The following is a 24656-nucleotide window of genomic DNA, read 5'->3' as shown; positions in this document are numbered from 1 at the left end:
TAAACTGCACCCCTGTGGATCCAGTGGGAACCTCAACATTGCTCTTGGGAGCTCAACAATTGCCTGGCTGGGGGAAGCAGGCATGGCCCTGGCCTACAGTACAGACTGTCACACTCACAGCATTCCTCTGGACAGGATGGGGTTGGAGTGTAGGATTAAAGAAGATCTGGTTATGCAGAATGACTCAACATTAAGCATTATTAAGCACTTTAAAAATTTCATTTCCCACAAAAGGACACCAAGTAACAAAAAACCCAGTTAGATGTGCAGGTGAGGTAGATCTACAAATGGCACATGGCATTTGTCAGTGGTTGTGGTCTTGGACCATCCTGCCAGACAAAGTGTGTTCCTGGCTCCCTCTGCCTCAGTTCCTTGTGGGAGTGGCAGCAGGCTTGAGCAGGGTACAGGACCTGGAGCTAAGTGAAGATCAGGGCAACAGCTGCAGCACAGGAATGGGTGTTAAAGGGGACTCCAGTGCCTTTTTTTTTTGTTTGTTTTTTGTATTTTCCAGCCTGTCTCAGAGCTGCACATACACAGTGTCAGTGGTAAGCACTGACATAGCTAAGGGTTATTCCTGAACAAAATTCACATATAACTGGGTGAGATGCAGACATGCCACTAGTTCAGCCTTTCTGCATCTCATTTCTCTCTCCTGCTCACTTTTGGAGAGGAGAAAATGAAAGAAAACGTGTTGCTTATCAAAACAGTGGTAAGACCTGCTATTCAGAAAACCAAATACCTAACATCAAAACTTTATCAATCACCATTCATGACATCAATGTCATTCACAGACTGAAGAATTCTGGGGACAGCTTAAGAATAGCTTGTCCCTCTCCTATTAGTCACTGATCAGAGTTATGCGCAGGAGGAGAAGGAAAGGAGGTGGAAGAGTGGCCCCATTTGCCACACTGGTTGAGAGGCAGCCTCCCTTGCCCCCAGCACCTGCCCTTTGGAAAAGAAACTGTTCTGAGGCCATCATGAAGCTGCTTGGTTTGGTGTGCGCATGATCTTTTAAAAATATGTTTACAAATATATATATTTTCTTATATGCATATGTATTTCTTAAATTCCACTTAGAAATGTAGCTAAAAAAAGTAGAAAAGCGTTAGTGAGAGTGGGCATGAGACCAGCAGAGTGCTGCACTTCCCACATGTGAAGGCACCAGTGTGGAGACACACCTGTGGTCAGGCCTGGGCCGTGGTGGTCCAACCCTACTCCTGACAGAGGTGTCCATTTGCTTCCCCTCTACCTCACATAAATAGAGAACAGTGCTGTCCCACAGCTGATGCAGAGAGGTCACACTGCCCTGCTCTGGGCCTAGTGCAGCTGAGAGCAGTACGTGGCCCATGGTGCCTTTCTGTGGTGGAGAAGCCTGGCATTCTCTTAACATGATGCTTCCAGGCTGGAGGGAACAGAGATCAGGGCCTGGATTCACAGGGCCTGCATCTCTTCTGCATTCACATTCCTTTATGATATGTGGGCAAGACAAATGGTCCTTGCAGCCAGCACAAGCATAACCTGTGCTCACATTGGCCCTCGTTCTCTTCCAAAGCAGAGGAAGAGGTCATCCCACAATTAAGAAGTACATCCTACATATTAAATGAAGACATTTAAAATACCAGGCAATTTAGAAGATACCCTCTGCTTTTTCTAATGTGTACAACACACTGAAAAATCACCAGGGATCAGCTTGTGGCCTGGATTTGCTTCTCAGCATGGTTAACTGTACCAGTCCTTGTGATTGGCTTTTTGAGTGGTCCAGCGTGTGAATTTAATTCTAGAGTTTCTCTTTGCTATTCCTTTTCCTACAGATCACTTTTTTGCTTTTCAAAGGAAGCCTGCCTCTTTCCACAGATGTCTACAGGAGGGGTAAGTAAGACTCTGAAGTACTGAAGTAACATCAGCTGCATTATGATCTCAGCAGCAGTTTAAAGTAAGTGGCCAAGCATTATTAATTCACTGGTGCTCACTTTTACATCATTTATCATACTGAGCTACTGTGGTATTCATGTGGATGCAATGTGTATTTCCAAAGAAATTTTCATTGTGATTTATCAATTAATTATCAGGCCATTACACTTTATTGAGGTGTTACCCAGAGTCTCAAACATTCACTACTGCCTTTAGAGCAAATGCTTTAACTCCATCTCAGCCTGACAGTGTCTTGCAATCAACCAGGCTGCTCTGCCAAAAGCTCTCTCTTGCTTTACATGATGTCAAGGACTGCAAAGGAGTGGTATCACATAACCAGAAGGCAATTTAATCCCTCTGGCCTCCTCCACCTGGCCACAGACAATGCACTGCACAGCGTTTCTACATTTTTGCTAAATGGATGTGAGCAGGCAAGGGAACAGGGAGGGCTACAAAGAATTGTCCTCCCTTGTCAGGCTTACAGTTGCTGAGTTTCAATGTCTTAAAAACCTGTTTCCAGAGAGCAGGTAAAAGCAGGAACCCAGGTAATTCAATAACTGCACTTATGATAAAGCAGGCAAGCTCTGAAAGTCACCTGAATGATCTCCTCAGATGGGGGCAGGGGGGCCAGCACGGTTTTGCTACATTCAGTGCCTGCTTCTCTGAAGGGGCAAGTCCATTGAATAGGGAGGTTTAACAAAGAACAGCGACATCAGCCCTGTGAACTGAAAGTGACAGAGATCTGGTGTTTTTAGCATCACATGTCACCAACAGCCAGGCCTCATCTACCATCTACCTCTGGCAGCTGTGCCCATATCATCCGTTCTTTAGCCAGAAAAAAAGATGAAGAGAATTTGAGGTTTTTTTCCTCCATGCAATTCCTTGCATCTTTTTCTTTCCTAGCCTGCAATTTCTGAAAGGTGCACTGCCAGAAAGTGGTGGTAGCTGACAGGTCAGTCTTAGAAAAGGGAATGTGTGAATGTGTGCAGGCGTTAACAGCCATGTCTGCACAAGCCAATTCCTTGTTATCTGAGGTTTCAGCAGCTATTTATCAGAGGGGGAAAAAAAACAGGTGAAGAAAAGAATAAAAAATAAAATAGGCACAACGATAAAAGATGAGGCAATTGCATTTTGAATCAATGGCATTGTGTTAATAGCATGACCTTCCCCTTCCAAATCCCAGCCATAGCCAATGGCTATGACACTGCCGTTCTGAGAGAGAGAGAGGGAAGTTTGCCACTAACACAACATGGAGGAGAAAGCAAAGGAAAAGAGCAGCCCTTCCTGCTCTTCTTCCCCAGCCCTCTCTCCAGCCCCCCAGGCCTAGGCTAGGAGAAGACCTCGTTGTGCTGCTGGGTGACCCGGATAAACGTCGTTCTCTTGCTCAGTTCCTTGAGTTTGGCGGCTCCCACGTAGGTGCAGGTGGAGCGCAGCCCCCCGAGGATGTCCAGGATGGTGTGTTCCACATCCCCTTTGTATGGTACCTCCACAGTCTTGCCCTCTGAAGCCCTGGAGAAGAGATCAGTCGCTGCATTCATATGGATGCAAACCATGATTGTGTCTAATTGAGAATTGTGGCACTTAACTCTGCAGGCTGCAAACATGCCCCCAGCTTTACTGCTTGCTGCTGCTTGGTGCTCTCAAGCACTGAAATGTCTCAGCTCCACTCACCACCAACACTGAGAAGTAGAAGCAGACAGATCTTGTAGATGCTCCAGTATCCCATACGTTTATTTAAAAATCTGCCCTTCCTCCCCTCTACCATCTGCCTACAAGCAAGTGGAACTTCCAGCTTTACTGAGAAGTAAATTTGACTGTGAGAGCTGCAAGCTTTAAAGTGTAAAGGAATGGCCAGACTCAAACAGAGAAATGTGGGAACTGGTTCTCAGCAGGCACCACCCAGCACAGCTCTACAGAGGCTTCAGGGCCCTTGGGCTCTGTCCCATGTTACTGATCAGACACAGATGGAAGTGCTCTGGCTGTCTCCTAGCAGTGTGATTCTCCAGAGCTCACTAAGAGAGAGAGTGGGAAACCTGTTACAGAAACCTGCTGCACAGCTGTCCCTTGAAGCTAAAAGGTGATCTAGCACAATTCAGTGCCAGGCAAAAAGGCCAGAAAAATACCAGTGCTGTGAATCTTGTCAAGTGCTGGTGCATGCCAGCAGAGACTACACTGTTCCCAAAAAGCACATCTGAAGAGTTACACGATGGAAGAATCCAGGCAAATTACTTCCACTCTTCCTCCAGCTTTCTCCAGCCCCATGTTCAGCAATTCCTCCTGTAGCAGAGACCCTTTATGAGCTGATCAGTGGGATCAGCAGCTGATCCCACTACACTTTAGAGTAAGCTTGTTCTGTTGGCACACTGGCTCTTCTGGGAAGGCAAGCTTTGGGAAGGGAGGGTCTAAGACAGATGTGGGAGGGAAGAGGAGATGCTTTCCTTCAGCCCTACAAAATGGAGGCACAAATCATGGCAGCGGTCTGTCATTATTCTAAATGTGGCTTTATTTGCTTCTTCCTTAAAAAAGTTTTCAGGGGATAGTACAAGAAAGGGCATGCCTGTTTGTAGGCTCCATTTGTGAATCATTAACAACAGCAACAGCTGCTATGTGGAGGTACTTCAGTGTGAGCCTGGCTATATTTCATCCTGTTAGTTTAAATGTGAGGTCACAGCCCTAGGGAGACAATAAAGGCAAAGTGTGGATATGCCATGTGAGTAAGGAGCCATGATTAATCTCCCTACATCCGATGAGTAATTGACTCTTTCTTGAAACTCTTAAATAAGCACTGCAGTGAGTGGCCAGTGGAAGACAGATGTGCCACTGGCATCTTGCAGACTGCACAGGGCTTAGGGGTCTGTTGTATGGCCTGTGCTGCTGGGAGTTCCCAGGCTTTTATTTTCAGCTCCAGTGCCAGAAGGAAAAGGCTGGACCCATGAAACGACACTCATGCCACTGTTCCTGCTTTTGGCCATGCCCATCTCTTCCAGCCAAAGCTGTGAGGTTGAGCTCAGGCTCCAGGGAGCTTCCTGCAAGGTTATGAGAGATAGTGCCATGTCTGGGATTTGCAGAAACCAGTGCAAATTCCACCATGTCCTGCCACCTGAAGAGCTCTGCAAGCTGTTCTGTGCAAGTAGTGCGGGGTTTACTGCATGCGTGCATGGCCGCCCATTCAGCTCATGCATGAGAAGTCAATTACCTGATGCATGAATGCACCATCAGTAAATGTAAATTCCCTGTTAATTTGTGCTTAAGCATCCTGTGGATCATAAGCTGCACATTGCTCCTATGAACATGAACACACAGTGGTCCTTTTTTCAGTGAAAAAATACAGAAATGGGTGATGGTTACAGCCACTGCCCCTGGGAGATGTACCTGCAGTGGCTACAATGGTGTCAGGAAGCTGAAGCCTGTGGGTTGCTGTCACTCTGGTTTTTAAGATTTTGTAAGCTTTCTGATGTTGACATTCTTGTAGTGAACTTTCTCGCACACTTTTTGTAAATAACTTATTGTTTTGCATTCTTTTATAGAGGAAGAGAGAGTTGATGGACTATTAGTTTGACCAGTGTCATTGGAGAGGTGTCACTGTCACCCTCCAATCTGCTGTCACTTTTAGAAAACTATAAATGTTAGAGTCAGAAAATAAACTTCCCTTTTTTCCTTCACCTTAAGAACAGTGGTGTGCTTGTGTTCTTTCGTGTCCTATAGCGACAGGTTGCCACTTCAGGCTTTGGAAACCAAGATCTACAAAAGTGGTGAACACCTAATGACATAGCCCCAAAGCTCTGGCAGCTAAACACTTGCTATTGCTCCTCCAGAGTCATTGGTGGGATGTCCTGTTGATCAAGGAGTAACCTGCAGACATCATACTGGGGAAAACACCCTAGAAGAGAGGTGTGAGATTAGCTCCACAGCCTTGTCCGCAGGGATAAGGGGATGAAGTTTCTGATGAATATATACTCAAGCTGTGCTAACATTGACCCCAATAGTCTTGTCCCCAGAGGAAAGGGGTGTTTAAGAGATAACATGTTGCTCAGAGCCAGCTGAGGAGTCATCTGGTTCCCAGGGAAGTGTAGGTGGAATTTCACTACGTGTATGCACACACTGGTGCACTATTAATTGCTGTAGTCTGGCCCAGGGGTGGGATCTGTATCCATAGGGCTATAAAACCAAATGTTAACCCCTTTAACACAGTACTCAAGATGGAGGAGAGACATTTAGTAAGTGAACTGCTACAGTATTAATCCCTGGTGCCTGTCCACAGGGAGGAAAAATGGAGTTTTTAACTTATGTACGTTAAGACTGTGATGATGTCCAAAGAGTTCATACTGGATTAACCTTCAAAGGGCTCCCCAATGTGTGCTTTCCTAAGGAGTGACGTTTGGCCATAAATTGCTGGGCTTGCTGCGTTCTTGTGTGAGTGCCAGATTAGTTCATGCATGAGCACTGAATAAATTAATGCACGAGTGCCAATTAATTAATGCATGAATAGCCAGTAATTTCTGCGTAAGCATCCAATCAGTTCATGCATGCATGCCCAAATTATTTATGTCCAAACACCCTGTTAGTACATTCATGAGTGCCCAATGTGATGAGCACCCAGCTGACTTCCAGCAGCACCCACATGGGTGCTGTGCTGGGCAAACACAGTAGTGTTCAGATGACATGGGGGGCCAATGTGACTTGTGTGGGATAAGACCACAACCTGCATCATTCCAGAGATGTTCCACCTGGCTCCAAAAATGGTGTGAGCCACCAAACTTTCAGCAAGTCAGAGGAGCACATGACACCTCTCCTCAAGTGTATTTATGAAACAGCAACGGCCACTGGGGGAGGAGATACACCTGGACACACCTGAGGAGACATGTAGCTAGAGGCACCCTTGAAAGGAGGTGGTCCATGCCAAAAGTGCGCGCTCCCAAACGGAGTGTAGTTCCTGTATGACTCATGCTAGAACAGGGAGAGCTGTAAAGGAACTGTGTCCTGTGGACAGCCCTCAGTGTTGACAACACATCAGTGTTTTAGTTATTGCCAAGCTGTGGTTACTGCAAGTCAAGGACTTTGCCCTTCCTCACACCACCCCACCAGCAAGTAGGTTGGGAGGCACAAGAAGTTGGGACAGGACACAGCCAGGACAGCTGGCCCAAACTGGCCAAAGGGACACTCCATACCATATGGCAACAGGCTCAGTATATAAACTAGGGGGGGAAGCTGGCTGGGACCACTGCCCAGGAACTGGCTGGGCATTGGTTGGCGAGTGATGAAAAATTGTGTATAACCTGTTTTGTATATTATTATTGCTGGTGTTATTATCCCTTCCCTTTCTGTCCTACTACACTGTCTTTATCTCAACCCATGAATTTTGCTGTTTTTGCCCAATTCTGTCTCCCATCCCACTGGGGGGTGGAGTGAATGAGTGCCTGTGTGGTGTTTAGCTGCCTGCTGGGATAAACCATGACAATGGATTACACGGGCTGTCACAAAAGCTGGCACACTTGGCAGAGAGCTGCATAAGCAAGTCAGCAGGAACTGCTGAGGGTTTTGCTGCTCTCAGTCTCTCCTGGAGTTATGACCCAAAAGTAACCCCTTCTCTGAAAGAAAGGTGATGACAGAGCAATTGAGGTTCCCAGCAGCTGGGAAAGGTGTGCTCAAATGCTCTCAGCAGTAACTCTGACTCTTGCCAGCCACTGAACAGAAAGAGAAAATTATTTGTTTCAGACTTTTTGCTTCAGGGCCCACTCTGTGGTGCCCCTCCTGGCCAGCTGAGGGTTGCTGCATGGAGGGATGTGTGTGGTGGTGGGAATTCTGGCAGGCTGCATGGGATGAAACACATGAGATGGTGCTCTGTCAGCCCAGCAAAATGTGGGTCAGAATAAAGGGGTCAGGCTGCCCTGGCATGAAGCAATCTTTTGAGTGGGGCACATAAGAAATGGAGGAACTGGGGGCAAATCTTCCAGGCCATCATTTGGGATACATAAGATGGTAAGCAGCAGCTGGGAGTTGGTGCTATTCTGTTTCTGTGGCCAAAATTTCACCCTGCAGTTAATATAAAGTGCCCAAACCCAGCTTAGTAGCAGCTGTGAATTGCTGAGTGGCCACAATAGAACTGCAGCATTCACACAAAACCTGTGAAATTTCAAAAGGGTTAACAAAAACAAATTGGCTCAAACTGAACAATACTGCATGCATCCTCAGTCCCTGCTCGCCTTATTTCTCTTCTCCCACAAAAGAAACATAAAAATTGCCTTTCAGAAATCCCCAGCTCTGATCCATATTCCTCATGGAAGGAGGTGAAAATGTAAAAATAAGCCAATACGTAAATGACATAAGATTAATGAAAGTGAGTACACAGATTAAATGGGATCAGCTTGACATATTCATTACAAAAACAATTACTCTCATGACTTTATTCCCTGCCGCAGCCATCTCACCTTATCTGTCAGTTTTAATGTAACTGCTGCAGGCTCAGGTTCTCCAGCCAACACGTGTAATTTTGAGAAGACAAAGTTAAAAGACAAGCAGTCTGATTCTGCAGGGGACTGAGCACACTGAGCTCCCCACTGCTCCAATAACACACTGGGAGTGTTCAGGCTCTTTTGAAGACAAAACTGCTTATTTGGGTCACCAATACAGACTTACAGCTGGGCTTTTAAAATGCACATAAAGGAGCCACACTGACTTGACCTGTTTGGGTCAAGTTTGGGGTATCCAGCATTAAAATGCTGACTAAGAACGCTTTTGGTTCAAGCTTTCCATCAGTTAAACTAGGAAGTGATTAAACTTCCTGTAACTTTTACTATAAGAGCAATTCAAAGAAAACCTTGTGCTGTTTCAAATCCCCCTTCAATGCCCAGCACATTTACAATGCTGGATTTAGCAGCTGCTATTTTTAAACCACAGCGACACTCATGCTGGGACAGGCCAAGGAAGACTGAGCCCAAAGCTGGTAGAGGTAGCCAGGTCAGTGTCATGTCTGTAGAGTGAAGATGAGTATCAGCACTTCCCTAGTTAAGAGCCAAGGCTCACAGATTTAGTGTTTGGAGCTGTTGCATCTAGCAGTACACTGGGAGCCTCCTCCTATGCTACCTATTAGCGGCACAGAAATGCAGTATTTCAACAGAGACTAAAAATTTTAGATTGTGCTCCTGCTCCCTTGCTGCTGAGAAAGTTTCAGAACTTGGACCCCAAAGAATTCTCATATCAAGGATACAAATCAAAATACAGCTATGGATCAAGCCAAATTTGTATAGCATTGCCCATAATGACTTCAAAAGGACTGCCTAGACTGAGCCAAATAGAACACCTTCCTGTATAACCTTTGCTCCTACAAGATGGGATACTTGCACTATATCTCATTTTTAAGAAGGACCAGTGTCAATTAGCTCTCCTGCTGGCAATAAATTTTGTTGCCAGATCACATACACCTAATTAGGTAGAATAGAATTTAGGAGCTGCCTTAGTCCTTTGTCCTCCTGGTACAGCCAGCTTTCTCAAACTCTTCCTACATCTTTCACCAGCTCTGTCCCTAATGACTGTGCTGCACTGAGATTCAGGCAGCACGCTTGGGCTGCTCAGTGAGATGGCTCTCAGGGAGATGCCATTAACCACAGGCCTGAGCAGCATCAGGCCTTTCCCACACTCCAGCTGACTCGAGCTCAGGGTAGCAAAGGACAGGAAATGATCATTCAGGTAAAGGCTGCCAGCACCACCGTGCAATTGGCAGCTGCCACTTTTATATTGAGACGCTTATTAGTGCTGTCCACTCAGACCATTTGTTCAGAGGCTTTGATGACAAGCAGACTTGCTAGGGGACAAAAAAGGAAAAAAGAGCCCCCAGACTCTGTGCTGCTTCTGGGCAGTAGCATATGAACCCAAAGGGAATCAAAGCTCAGACATGTGCAACATCTGTCTGGAGCATCATTTCAGCTTGTCTCAGATGCAGATGGCATTTTGTTCAGCTCTTTCTTCTGCAAAAAAACAGCTGTGTTTGAAAGCAAAAACACTGAATGTGTTGTCCAGAGACCTGGTGGATGCCCCATGCCTGGAAACACTCTAGGCCAAGCTGAAGGAGCTCTGAGCAAACTCATCTAGTTGAAGATGCCCCTGCTCATTGTGGGGATGTTGGACTGATGAACCTTAAAGGTCCCTTCCAACCCAAATGATTCTGTAATGCCACGAACTAGGCCAAAGGAGATGGTTGTAAATGCTCTGACAGAGGCTAAGTTTTACCACTTTGCACTCCACTAAGTGTTATGTGAACAAATACACAATTTATGGTGCAGAGAAAAACCACCACAGGAGTCAAGGCTGGAGTGGAGAACAAGAGGTGGGATCAAAGACCCTTCTCTCTGGCATGACATCTGGGATTGCTATCTATCAGTTTATCTCTGTGTCAAAGCATGAATTCCATTTCATTTTGTGGATCCCATTCTTCTTTACATTCTGTGCTGTCACCTTCACAGAGCTGCAACTCTTACCCATGGTAGCAGCCAGACACGTTGGGAAAAACCTGTATGCTGGAGTGGTTGTAGCAGATGAGGCCAACAAAACCCATCAATCCCCAGTGTCTGGCTGGAACTGCAGGTGTACTGAGAGTCCTGCAAACAGCAGTTTACCAGATGGGACCAGAGCCTGAATCTATGCTAGCAGAGAAGAATCAAAAGGGACCCCTCCATACTCCAGTGTTTACTGTAAGACAGGAGTCATTCTCTAATGAAGTATGTAAGAACCATGTTGTCCAAGGGTAGTGACTAAGACTGCCACTCATAAGAGAAAAGACACAGAGGTTTTCTGATGTCATCTGCTTTTCCAGGAAGTCAATATTGTCAGCACTTTCCAGAGTAAAACAGCAACGGACAACAGATTTCTTTGCAAAATCTGTCTTCCTTTCCTCTCCCCTGAGGACTTAGCTCAAAAATGAAGCTCTTGCATTCTGCATTACTTGAGGCTACTCTGGTGCTCTGTTACCAAAAGAGGGCTGGGAAAGCTGTACAGCAGGCTTCTGCTGCCTATGAAGACTGCCCAACAAATGCAGAAGGGAGTCCCAGAGCTGCTGCTGGTGACTGAATGCTTTGGAAATCCTGGGCCCTCATCTCTGTACTGGGGAAACCCCAGCTGAGCTTCACCAGCTCACCAGCACCCACTTTCTTAGAGCAGAAGGGAGCATGTGGGCTAGCTGGGAATCCCTACACCAAGAAGACACCCAATGTGGACAAGCAGGGGGAGAGAAACTGCAGCCTGGTATGTCACGTTCCAGCATTTAGTTCATACACATCCGGAAGGAGCAGTAAGTCAGAAGAGTGCCTAATGACTTCCCAGACCACACAACTGATGCAGCAGCGACAGCACACCATATCAGCTGCAAAAAAGTGAACATCACTGCTCTCAGCTAGCCAACCCCAGCTCTTTCTTCCTGTCTCCCTCTGGATGTCATCCCTCCCTCAGATCTGCTGTTGTAAATGTAGGCAACAGCTGCTTCAACAGGAGTAGCAGCATAGGGCTGTTTCCTTCTGCCCAATTCTACTCCAAAAGTTCCGGGATGGAGGGCTCGCTGCAATTGCTCCTGTGTGGAATTCATACCTGTATTCAGCAACCCCTCCTGCATGTTTCTTCATGGCTGTATCAGAGCTCATTCCATAGAATAGTTTCACCTTCTTGCCATTCCTCTCTATAATTTCTCCAGCACTCTGGTCATGGCCTGCAAACATTCCTCCAATCATGACGAAGTCAGCACCAGCTCCTGTGATCAGCAAAGGACATGGAAACAGGGAAAGGAGAAGGTGAAAGCCAAAGCAAGAACACAGTGATCTCTGGAAACAATAGTCAGCATTTAATAGCTTAGTACAGAGTCCCCTCCTGTAATAGTCACAGCAAACTTGGATGAAAAGCTTTACTTTAGAACTGACACAGGCTGAATTGTATTTCTCTGGTACTTTAAATGGAAAAAACCTTTTCTGTTACAATGACAAAGATATAGATTATTCTACTCTATCCCACAGCCTTTTATTTTCAAATTCAGTTTCAACTCTTTACTTCATAATAGTATCTGAGCACAATTCCTTATTAACTGTGACTGCAGCAATCAGCAGTCCTAAACACAAGGCTGGGACCTGTTAACTCTGTACAGCTCAATGCTGTACACAGAAGTGGATGGTTCCTACTTCAAGAGCTTTCTAGGCCAAAAGTGGAGAGTGGGAATGAAGGAAAGCAGACTCATGGATGTAATGTAATCCTCCTAGCAATGACATAAAATGATTGATTCAGATTTTTAACTGAAATAATGATTTTTCAAGTCCATCACCCATCTGTGTTCAGTGTGGCTCTGGATGATTCCTAGTCAAAGCGATCTGGATGCGTCTGAATTTGGTTCCTGTTTAAAAATTCTGGTGCAAGGACCATCACTCCTGGGTTCTATGGTTCTCAGCACACACCACAAAGAAGTCTAACCCATAGCTACTACTCCTAAATATGTTCCAGATACTGAATAGCAACACTGAATACTCAATCATGACTGTTCAATCTGTCTATCTCCTCTGGCTTTGTAAATCATGAAATCGGATCCGCTGGGAGTAAGATCAGGAAGAAGGATTTTGGAATCATTCTTCATTTTCTACTGTGATCTCCAGTATTTCCAGCTGGGCTGGAACTATTCCACCAGCAGCTCCTCCTGTGATATTTTGGCATATCTAGTCTTCCTTGGAAAAGTTTGGCTTTTAGTCTTTTATGAGCCTGTGGTGACCCAACCCTGAAACAAAGCATTTTTCTGTTCATAGTCTCTGCTTCTTCAATGTGTATGTGCCAGAACAGGCCTCTCCTCTGCTCAGCTTCTACCCAGAACTGGCAGAAGAACTGAGCTATAAACACACTTCACAGAAAGCAGAAGAGCTTGAACTACACCCATCCTCCTAAGAACAAATCTGGACTCTGGGGAGATCCCAGACTAGGTAAGTCTGGCATTAGGATTTGCTCTGATCTCTGTCACTATCCCAACAATAGCACCAGACCTTGAGATCTGAAAAGCAAGTGAAATCCCTATCACATCTGCTCAGCTTCTACCAAACCTGAAGTTAAGAATATTTTGATCTTAGAACACATGACAAGAGTGAAGTGTGCCAGTTCCTCCCTCCAGCCCTTTGCCAAAGAGCAGAGCTGGCAGCAGTGCCTGGGGCAAGAGCACCCAGCTGCTCTGCTGACCTCGCCTCCCTTTGCCTGGTGCCTGCTTGAAAGGAACACTGTGTCCATGGTAAAGGGATACTAAAAATGAAGCTTATGCAAAGCACATCACAAGCAATATTTATAGCCAGGCACCCATTCAGGTATCCTATCATGTCAGCTGCCTGGCAGATTTCTCCTGAGCTTTCTTGTTTCAGATGGCTGAGTTTTAAAATCTTGGTTCGACTCATGTCTGCCAAAACCTGCCAAAAACAAAGGGAATACCCATATTTTAATTACTGGTGGCAAATTCCTGTTGCTACCTAGCACAACCTTGCTCCATCTTTGCAAAAAACAAGTACCCTGGGAAACCTAGCTAATGTCTTCTTCATGGGTGGAAGAAAACATGAGGAAGGAGGGACAGATTTGAGGTCAAGGCTGCAAAGAGTGCATTTTAACAAGTCAAAAGCCTGCCAAAAGACATTCTGGATTCTGCCGTGTCAATAGTATCTCCTGATCCCCAATTCTAGTGCCATTTTTGGTTGTGGGTCTTACAGCCTTCAAATTAATAATGCAAAAGGTACATGAAAACTACACTTCAAAGCCACAGAATTTTGGATCCTGTGCACTTCCGTATCTATTTATTATTTTCCTTTTGGCTGCATATTTTTGGGAGGGAAGCAAATATGTTTGAATTACAGGATTGAAACTCATCCAACTTGAGTAACTTTTGCAAACTACAACATAATTCATCAAGCTATTCCAGAAGAGAGGAGCTATGTTACAGCAGATGCAGCACGTCTAAACATTGAAATGACACATGCCTGCAGCCCTGCTGCTCCAGAAATGACAAGCCCATATTAAATACACTTCTCCAATGTTCTCCAGAACCTTCCACTGTGCTTCAGTGTTGCAAACATATCTGAAAGTTTCAAGTCTGTTCCATTATGTTTCCATCAGTTAATATCCGACCAGGAGGTTGTAGCTTTTAGCATGGTCTTTTAACTTACGCATATTTTTCTTGTATAACCACCAGAAGCACTGGTGATGTTTGCAACATCCATCTGCAGTCTTTTGTTTTCAAGTACAGATTGACAGCATGCCATTATTTTAGGTTGTAGAGGACTGGAAACACCTGGCTGTTGCCTAGATAACACAGGATGTGATGGGGTATGTTGCACACAAGTATCCCAGTAGCTCAGTCAGAGCTGGCCAGACTCATCCTGGTTTTACATAATGCCACTTTCGTGCACTGACTTTCCCCTTGAGGCCCATGCTGTATCTGGGCTGATTTTGCTCATTCACATTTCACAGTGCCGTCTCTTTCAAGCCATTACAGAATAGCAGTGCTGACGCCAGACTAAGCTTGCAGCACTCACACAGTTCTGCTGGATCTGGATAGAGTCCCTCAGATGTCTTTTGTATGCCTGATTATACAAGTCACTGATAACCAGATTGGCTCTGCACAAATTCAGCTGGAGTCGGCCTGGATCTGTGACCTGGGCACCCCTCCAGCAGATGCAGCCTCAGTTTGTGTGGACCACAGCTTACCCTGGAATTAACATTCACCTGTGCTCCAGCTGAGCCAGGAAGCCTTTGCAGCAGTAGGTACACACACAGCTGTTGAAAATAGGAGAAAAAACCAGTGTGATCTAGGATAATCTGGAACTAGCGTATGCCCCCAGTTGACTTTTCCATATGATTTTTCCTTCCTTTTCCTTCCCTGCTTCTGCATCTCTTCTCATCACTGGGTTAAGGAACAGCAGTAATGTGTTAAAGATGCTGGCATAGGATTCAAAAGGCACATTCTTTCTTGACTGTGTCAGAAAAATATATGTGACCTCAGGCAATTGAACTTAGTATTTCTGTGCTCTGACTTCTCATCATTAAAAAAGGAGACAGTAGTGCCTCCCTGGAGCATTCTGAGAAATGTGCTCATCTTATCAGCCTTTCCAAGGGTTCAGTTGTATGAACCATCTGAGAGCCCAGCATAAATTTCTTTAGCGCTTTCTCTCATTCCTGCATCGAAACAGCTCTTTTCTCTCCTATCAACCTACATAATTTTCATTCAGTTTACCAAACGCAGAGCAGGTTCCCATTCAGCAGCTCCAGAACTCCAGCAGTCTCTCCCAAAGTATGTTTCTCCCAGCATTTCTGTTCCTCATCTTCAGTGCTTCCCTGTTTCTTGCATTTTTAAACAGGCTTCTACCTTGTTTTCCCTCTGTCAAAATGCCCAATCTGCCTCTGAGTCGACACCAAGTCACAGGTACACCTTAAAGCTTCTCAACATCTATTTCTTGGTTCTTCACAATTCTCTCACTTAATCCAATCTACTCCTGTTTCCATGAACTTGGCTCCTCCAGTCACACTTTTAACCATTTTCCAGTGCTTGTCTTCACATTTGTGACTCCTTCACACTTCCCATAATTCAAGTAGATGCTCTTGTCACTGCTTTATAGGGAATCATCCCATCCCACGAAGATTTTACAGTGATCCACCAGAAGGAGACAGCACAATTACTTTAACCAAAGTTCTCTTCTTGTCTCTTGTCCATGCTTTGTTCAGGCCTTCATCCCTAGATGAAATTGTAGGTCTGGGTGTTTTATCATCTGGTCTTTGCTATCCAATATATTCATGTAACTCAAGCACAGAGGTTTGTGCCAGGCAATTCAGTATCAAGGCTTTGACTTGTAAATGTTGGGCACGGTGGCTACGCTCTATGAGGTTCAGATAGCCAATCACTTCAATAGCATTCAATAAACACTGATAGTAATAATGTTATCTCAAAGCTTATTTTGCCACATATCTTTGACAAAGGCACATCTGGGTCCAGCTTGTCAGATGTTCACAGTGTGCCTATGTCAAGTGTACATAACCAGATACAGAAAGTTTATTGCCTCAGGGTCATGTCCATCATTTCCAGCTCTGTATCTGTGACACAGTCATATTGATCTGTCTGGGTTACTATCAAGAGTACAAGTACTGCCTGGAAAATGTCAGCTTTCTGATGCTCCTCTGTCCAGGGGATAATCCTGTGGCAGCCTTCAGACATGCACCACTGGGAATCCCAGCACCTCTTGATGAACAGCAAAGCCAGAAACTGTCTCTTCACAGATTTCAAGCAGGTTCAGGTTCAGTTAGTCCAAAGAGACTACAGGGATCTCTCAGACTTGTAATAAACACTACAAAGAAAAACATTTGAACACTGTGAAGTTGCTCCCTGTTGTTCTAGCTTCTGGAAATGCTCTTGCTGAAGAAAGACCTTTTCCACAGGCCAGGTTTCTGTGCAGACAGCCGGGAATACAGTGAAGGCACAGTTTCAGTTCACAAGCTCCCAAGGACCACACCACCAGTAAGAACTTGGTGAGCTGTGAAGCCAGAGAAAGGCAGAATAAAGACCTCACTGCAGGCACCATGTCAGAGGGGGGGCTGAGGAGACGTTGGGAATTTTTTTAACACAATCTTGTCTAAGAGGGTGGATGCTGCTGTTCAGCTATGTTGGAATCACCCAACTGGAAGTATCTGCATCACATCACCACTGGGTAACACAAGGGTTATATGAAATCCTATGACCAAGCACATTCCTTGCTGGTAACAATCACTCCACAGGTATCCTTAGAATTCTCTAATTAAGTCTTCCTTGTGAACTGACCTGTCTCAAAACTGGAGCTGTCTGCAAACTTACAAGACAGATTTTGGTTTCAACCTTTTCAGGAGTTGAGTTCCAGGCCTAGAGTTTTTATTGGCAAGTCTGTAACCTGAGTTTAGGCCTGCCTCTAGTTTCCATATTTGCAAAGCTTCTTGCAAAGCAGACATTCTGCATCATAATGTGCTATGTCTTGTTTTCATACCACCCTGAAATCCCAGTGAGGGACTGACCTTTCCCACAATATTCCAGGCATTTCCTTACTTGACACCTCCAAAGAGTATGGCATTTTGGAAGGTGGGGGAGTACCTTTAAATGCCTTGTCATCTCAGGACGCATTTAGTGCCTGTGCCCCATATGCTGCTGAACAAGGTTATGGCTAAGTGACAATCATGATTTTGACCCCCCCATACCAAATAACTCTCATGCCCAACAGACCATACCCACAGATTAAATCCTCTGTTCTATCATCAAGAGCTGGTGCAATTCACAGAACTTACATGAAAGCAAAATCTGTTAATTATTACCTTAGATGTTTCAGACATCTGCCTAGCTCTAGGGGATACAGTATAAATAAAATCTCATGTCTTCAAGTGGACAGTTGATCCCAAGAACATCTCCAGGGATCTGGCCTGCCTTTTTGTTTGTTCCTCTGTCCAACATGCATTCCACCAGCTCTTCTTCCACTCAGGGCTCAAATCAGCCAGATCTGGCAATGTTACAGGCATCTCTGAACCCTACTCAGAAGAAACTCTTTCGAATTTTCTTTGTACTCTCACAGCAGGTGTATCTCATACACTCCTGGCAGAAAATTTCTAAATATCACTTTGACCAATCTATGTTTTGCACTGCAGATTTTGGACTGTCTGTTCCAAAGAGCAAATTCATGCCTGGTGCATTAAGTTCACTGGAGTCAGCTGCAGGGACTAACTTAACCTCCTGCTAATTTATTAGACATTCAGGGTCACACCGATTCCTGCATCCCTGCTGCCAGGGGCGCTGGAGACATGTGGGGGTGTCACAACATGCAGCTCTTACCAAACGCTTTGGCGACATCTCCTGGGCAGTTGCATCCTCCGTCCTGCACAAAGAAAAGACGACAGTGAGTGGCAGCGAGGTCACTCAGGGACCCAGTGAGCACTGCAGCACTGTGGCCCCTGCTTAGGAACAGCATGTCAAGACAGCTGACCGTGTACTTGGGATGTATCATCTTGAGTACGTTTTCACAGAATCCAAATAATCCTTTCCACTGCTTACCTCCTTGAGGCTCACCTACTCTACTGTACAGTCTACTGATAACATCACTGGTAACAGCAGCAATGCAAATTCCTGACTGCAAGTTTCCAAATCCCACAAACCAGAAAACAAAACCTCCTCTGATGATCTGAATCATCCCCTGCCCTTTTAATGTAAGGCTGTGTGATGCAAAGGTACCACAACCCTCTACCTTAAACCACCGAAGACATTTAAAAACAATTTCTCAGCAGTTTACCATATATTAAAAGGTCACAGTGAGAGGGAAGAGGGAATATACCATCAGTTATGTTGGATTTTTATCTGATAATCTCTAACAAACCTAGTTAATACAATTTTTGGTAAGTGAAAACAAGCCTTTCATCCTACTCCTTACTGTTTGCTATGGTCTTGGTAAGGAAGCAACAGCACTCTGGACCTATAGCATTTTCACAGTTTCAGTGCAGGGCAGTGGCTGATGAAGGGGGTTCAGCTGAGGGGAGGGAGGTTGTGTATGTGAGACAGAGCTGTAAAAAAGGAATGGCACACAGCAGAGCTCATCATGTGCTATGGTTTTTTATGATTTGTAAAAGTCTGAGCATCAGATGAAAGATCCTTTAGTCTACACAGTCATTGTACCAGGAGAGCTCCGCATTCCTTTGATGATCTGGATCCACTGCAGACTGCCAACAGCTTTGCTGCTTTTGAAGCTACCCCCAGACTGGCCAGTTCCCTCATGCTGTTTCACCTCCCTGTTGGCAGAAACGTGTGGCTGTGCGTGACCTGCGGCCGAGCACAGCCAGACACCCCCTCCATCAGCCATATTAGAGCTGCCTTTGATGGGCAGCTGCCAGCGGGGCTCTGGGTTAGAAATTCTGTGTGCCCCGAAAAGGATTCAGACACAAACTGAGCAGGTGGATCCAAAAGTGAGTGGCTTTTCAAAGGGCACCCCACTGCAAACAGTGCCTGGTAGAACTTTAAAGGCTTTTATTCCATTTGCTGATAACCCCTAGCACATTATGCCTTTTGTTGAGCTTAGACACCCTTGCTGTCAGCTCCAGGAATGAGTGCTGGGCTGGCAGCTGAATCTCTCTCTCCTTTTAATGGCTCTGCTTGTGCAATTCTTCCCCTTTAACAAGTCTGTCATAGCCTGGAGAAGGGTGTGAGTGCGTGTGCATGTGTCAGGGGAGGAAGAGCCACAGTAGAAAGATGAGTCTAATAACGTTCAAAGAATAGTTTTAGGACTCTTAATATCTGAGAGACATTGGCTTTGAATGCTTTCTGGTAGGTGGGTTGCAGTCAGTTGTTTTTGGGTGGCTCAGTATCTGACTTTTATAACAATCCAAGTAGTGGCAGTGATGAAGATTTTATGCTTTCAAAGGTGCCATGAGGATGGGGGGGCTTTACTGTGTAACCATTAATCACCAGCTTCAAAAAAATCACTTTGAATGCTACCAAATTACAAAATGCTGAGCAGCTTAAGAGAATAAAAAGCTCATGGGTTACCATTTATGATAAAAGTAACTGACAATGATGATTCACAATCCTTCTTTATCTGTAGATGTCTTCAGTTACTTCAGATAAGCAGGTACATTTAGTGATTCCCAGAAAGGGAAACAAAAAGGGAACATACTAAGCAGTTATGTCAGAAGATGCTATATAATACAGCTATATGCAGTAACACACTTCATTCCTTGTGAAAAAACAGGTACAGTCTACAAAGTAAGACTGTTCTGCTGCTGCATTGCCTTGGAAGCTAACCCTTGAAATTCAGCTTGTTCCAACAGGGCCCTGGGTCTGGGTTCAAAATGACTTGTAGATGGCTGGGCTTCAGTTACAGAGTTTGCTGCAGGCTCAGCTTCTACGTCAGAACCCTGGGCAAACTTATCTGTAAAAATCTGCCTCTGAATTCAGGAGAACTGGCATAACACCAAAGTAAGACTACTGGAAAGGGTTATGGTCATGGAACCTGTAGATAGCACAACCCTGAGCCAAGTGGGTGCTAGGAAGAAGGACAGAGGAAAGCAGCTTTCCCAACAGAATTACTTTAATATGGCTGAAGTACTGTTTTTGTCCCCAGTCTTGTTCTCCAGATAGATAAGCCATTTTACATCACGAAAATTTAGCCCAAGTAAGAAAAAAAATACAGCTTGGAAAACCAGTATACACTGGTTGAACATTTAGTACTATAAGCAATTTATAATGAGTTTATAACTATGATTTATGTTTCAAGCAACATTTATAATAAACTGCATAACCAGTGCTTTCTACAAAGCACTGTAGCTGTCTGTTTGCTGGTATCAGCAAACAGATAGCTATTTATTATGCAGAAGATATATAATGTATGTGGCATATACAGCAGTAAAAACAATACATATGGTGCTTTATTCTGATCTACATACACAGGGTGTGTTTCTGTGTGGAAAGTGCTCTGTGTGGAAAAAGGAACAGTATGGCAGTAGCTGGGTGAAGAAGCCCTTAGTCATTCTTTTCACTGAATGCTGGTGACCTATCACCCAGGCAGGGAGAAGGGGAAACAGGGATCTCTGTCAAATGACAGTCACATGAGAGAGGACACATGCACGGCTGCTTTCCATTCCCCACATTGCTGGCTTACTAGAATATGTGACTGCCTCTGTCCAGCAGAGGAGTTCTCTGACCTAGAAGAAACATCTCCAGCAGGCCCCCTCCACTGTAACTCGCTGCGGCACTTTCTCAAGGCCAACGGATTAGCAGGAACGAAAACTGAGACTACGGGCTCCCAGACAAACAGCACGGGACAGGAACCATGTCTGTACCTCACGGAGGGTTTCCTCTCTGCTTTCACTGAGTCATGAAAGATTCATTTCTGAGGTGAGCTTTTAGTCTTACAGATAATTTAGCATGAAGAAAGTAACTGGTGCAATTTTACCTCCTACTTCTCTGTGTAAATGACTAGACAGACACCAGGTGTTCACTTGGACTATCATGTTTGCCTGAAAATTGTCACTTTCCTTGTCAACGAATCATTTCCAAACATCATACATGATAACTTCAGTAATAGGAACATTTAAAATCCCAGTTTGTGGTCGCATCCTAGCAGAGCTCCTGAAGATCAGGGTTCAGTCGTGCTGTGTTCTCTGCAGTCCCTATACTCTGCTCAGCACCATCACTTCTCATTCTGAGAGCGAGACGTCTTTTCCTTCATATGCAAATTGTACCAACATAACAAGAATGAGGAGTTAATTTGATGAAGGTACTGGACAAGACAGAAATGGATACAAGAAAGTACCCCAAGGGACTAACTCATATCACACCATTAGCTACGATCTACATGAACCTAGCTGGTAGGCTTTGAATCTTTTCACATCCTTCCTGCTACTTTCATATCAACATAACAAAAACCGCTGGACAGGTTTTCTCCTAGGGAATTGACATAGATAGTTGTGGTAATACTCTGCCTGTAGGGATTTTTTTTGGCTCAGGTAGGGTGTGTCCCTTCTTCAATCTGCAGAAAGACAGCAGTGAGACATTTTGAGGGATGCCATGTATACTTGTTGCCACCAGATCCAATTCTATACTTAGAATTGCTGCCATATGGTGTTTTTCTGTCATGAGGATACCTCTCTTCCATGATATTCTTGCCAGAGCTCTGGCAACAACCATGCAGTCCAACCCTTTCTTTCTCTAATAAATATCCAAAACAACAATATCCATCTGAATGCTCCAGAATTCAGATATAATGTCCTTACCCTTGCTTCACTCTTCTTAGATTAGGCGACAGAATTGAGCGGAAGTGATGTGAGCTGCAGCTGAAGGTATTTCTCTTGGCCCAGATGCTGGCAGCAGACAGGTATCAAATCGCCCTCCTGCATTCCCCCACAGGGGGCTGATAGGTGCGGGACCACTGAAACCTGAGCCAGTCAAGAACTGACCCATTCCCAAAGCAGGAAAGGAGATACAGTACAGAACCATCTAATTTTTCAACAGTCTGAATACAGACTCCCTGTTTTCTTGTAAAATCAGGGTAACAGCATTCTTCTGACGGCTGCTAGCAGAAAATTATTATTGCAAAACTAGGATGGGTCTCTGAGCACCACTGCCAGGATGACACCTATACTTATGCAGCCTTCACAGTAATGAGTGAAGTGTTCATGCTCTATTGCACACATTCTACTGTCTGTTATAGACAGAAACATTTGCAATACTGCCCAAATCATAGAAATCACAGACTGCTTCTCTCTTTTTCTGCAAACTTCATATAGAGGAGACATAGAGAGGAGGGACTGCATACTCATTAACAATAAAGAGCAAGAGAGAGAACTGACTGTAACACATGTTCCTGCTCCATTATACTCCAAGAGACCCAGTCAAACCCTTTGCCCACTCCCAATCAGTTTGTTTTCCTCTCACCTCCCTCCTCAACAACTCAACACAACATTCCTTCCTCCCATGGATACTAGTCCCAACTGGGTCAAAGAAACCAGGGCCTTCCAGTGATTTCACTTGGCAGTAGAACTAAAATCCAGTGTGTGGTCTCTCCTAGAGGGGCAGAGGGAGACTGCTGGCTGTGAGCACAGCACACAGGTGAGCCCCTGTGCCCTCCCCATGAGCAGCTGCCTCACAGGCAGCCTGCAGAGGCTGTGCCAGCCTGACATGGCCAGGACACACCGACTGCCTGTGTGTGCTAAGCACACAGGACCTTTGGGTGCTGCAGGCTGCACTCCAGCTCAGTCTGGGCCTATGCTTACCAATTTACTTTCTCTCTGTGAGGTGAATCTGGTCTTGCTGACAAGAGTGGAAACTGCCATTAGCAGGCAATACAGACAGATGCTCTTTTTCCTCCACAGGCTTGTTATTTCCCCAGAGTTGAGAACATAAGCGGCTCACGTGCTAGCTGGGCTCAAAACAGTCACCTCAAACACTCCTGCTCCTGCACACACAGCTTTGTGTGGATGCTCTCTGAATCAATCCAACCAGGGCACAGATGGGCTCACATCATTTTACCTTGTACTCGCCTCTATGCCTGCCTGCCTACCCCTCAGTCACACTCTCAGGAAAGTCATGTTTACATTCCACCCCTACAGAAGTCTTTCATAGGAATTACAGTTTGCTTCAATAGTGAAATCATTACCAGGCTTCGTATTCTGTTTACATAACAGCTTACTCCACAAAGAAGCAGATTTTGAAAAGCAAAACAGAAGTGAGGTGCTCACATCTTTTTAATGTTAGAGAGCTGTGTATTTTACATCTGGATCTCCACTGAGTGTCCTAGGAACTAATACAGGAGTCAACTGGGGATGACAGAAGGACATGCAGGGTACTGGACTGTTTGATTCTCCTGTTCCACAACGATTTGCACAGTGGGAATCAGAGTGGATGATAGTTACTTACAGAGATGATATGTCCTTTCAAGCCATGTGCTGAGTCTGCACATTCAATAACAGCACTCAGCTGTGGATAGCCCACCCCTGTCTTAATCCGAGTGGTACACACAGAACCTAGACAAGAGAACAAGAGGAATAAACATAGCCCATCAGGATGACAGAAATGATACAGAAAAAATGTGTTTCTATCAGCATTACTGTTCTCCCAAGAAGTCTCTATTGCCAATGCTGGCTTCTCACAGATAAAACGAGCACATAGGAACTTGAGTTCCGAAATGCTCTCACGCCACTTCTTGGGAGCTGTGGCTGAGGAGACTCATGCCATCCCTTTCTTCTCCAGTGCCAGTCCCAATATAGTTCCCATCAGTAATGCTGCTCAGTGAGGGAATTACTGCATCACAAGAAAGCAAATCTGACTAGAGGTGCCTGAAGGGAAGGGGCAAAAGGACCAGAATCACAACCTGTGAAACTCAGCATTAGCATTTATTACCTGACTATTTCTTCTAATAAATATTTCTATCTCTTTTCTGCATGTTTAAAGAATCAATTTTATGGTAAAATCTGTGATTTTTTTGGTAACAATTTTCCCATCTTTTGTTTAATACTGAAGGCAGGAATATTTGGCAGATGACAATTTTGGGGAATATAAAAAAATCAGCACATAGTATTTAAAAAGTGAGATAAGTAATCATCTAAAAGCTGAACAGTACAACAAGAGAAATATAGGAACTATATCTACTCACTGAACTATATCATTTATACCCATACATTGTGCATGCATGTACATATAGACAAAAATAAAGGTATGTATCTATCTGTATATATCTATCTACATATATTTTTTATATGTATATATAAACCAATTTACTTACAGTTCAACATAGCAACATGGATCTTTTGGAATACCTTCTCTACTTTGTTCCCTCAAAATAAGAGTCAAAAGGAGGACTACTTTTTGCCAGTCTACGTTCTATAATTTAGGATACAGACCTAAAAGGTCTGCATGATAACGAGAATTTCAAAACAGATTCTAAACCAAAATGCAGTGAAATATGAATCCCTTCACTCAGCTGATATCCAGGTATACTCAAGCTACCAGTAAAGCAAAAGTTACCAAAGATCTTCAAAGAACTGACAAAGTGAAAAGACTGAGAAGAATTCTTGCAAAATAGTAAGAAAGCTAGTTTTAATTAAATAGGGAAAAATATAATTTCCACAGGGCTTGTACTGCATAGTGTATGTAATGCTTTATAATAACAAGATAGATCATTATCTGGAAAAGAGCTTCAAGACCTGAGGGAGAAACATTTATCACTTGTGGGTTTGCATGGTCAACTTGTACAGATCTGTTC

The 24656-nt window shown here is 44.6% G+C and overlaps 1 protein-coding gene across 1 annotated transcript in view; it reads right to left on the bottom strand.

Moving 5' to 3' along the window:
* Positions 1-24656, bottom strand: part of GMPR (guanosine monophosphate reductase) — a 40548-nt gene continuing 15892 nt past the window's right edge. The window contains exons 6-9 of the mRNA XM_030971070.1: positions 23312-23418; positions 17744-17786; positions 11488-11647; positions 1-3420 (exon numbers count right to left, since the gene is read on the bottom strand). Of these exons, the coding sequence (XP_030826930.1) occupies positions 3240-3420; positions 11488-11647; positions 17744-17786; positions 23312-23418 (491 nt within the window). The 3' untranslated portion in view covers positions 1-3239. The remainder of the gene's footprint in view (positions 3421-11487; positions 11648-17743; positions 17787-23311; positions 23419-24656) is intronic.

The sequence above is a fragment of the Camarhynchus parvulus genome, chromosome 2, assembly GCF_901933205.1.
Source record: "Camarhynchus parvulus chromosome 2, STF_HiC, whole genome shotgun sequence".
Lineage (NCBI taxonomy): Eukaryota > Metazoa > Chordata > Aves > Passeriformes > Thraupidae > Camarhynchus > Camarhynchus parvulus.
Note: the sequence above shows the minus strand (reverse complement) of the source record. Positions and strands in the feature narration are given on the sequence as shown.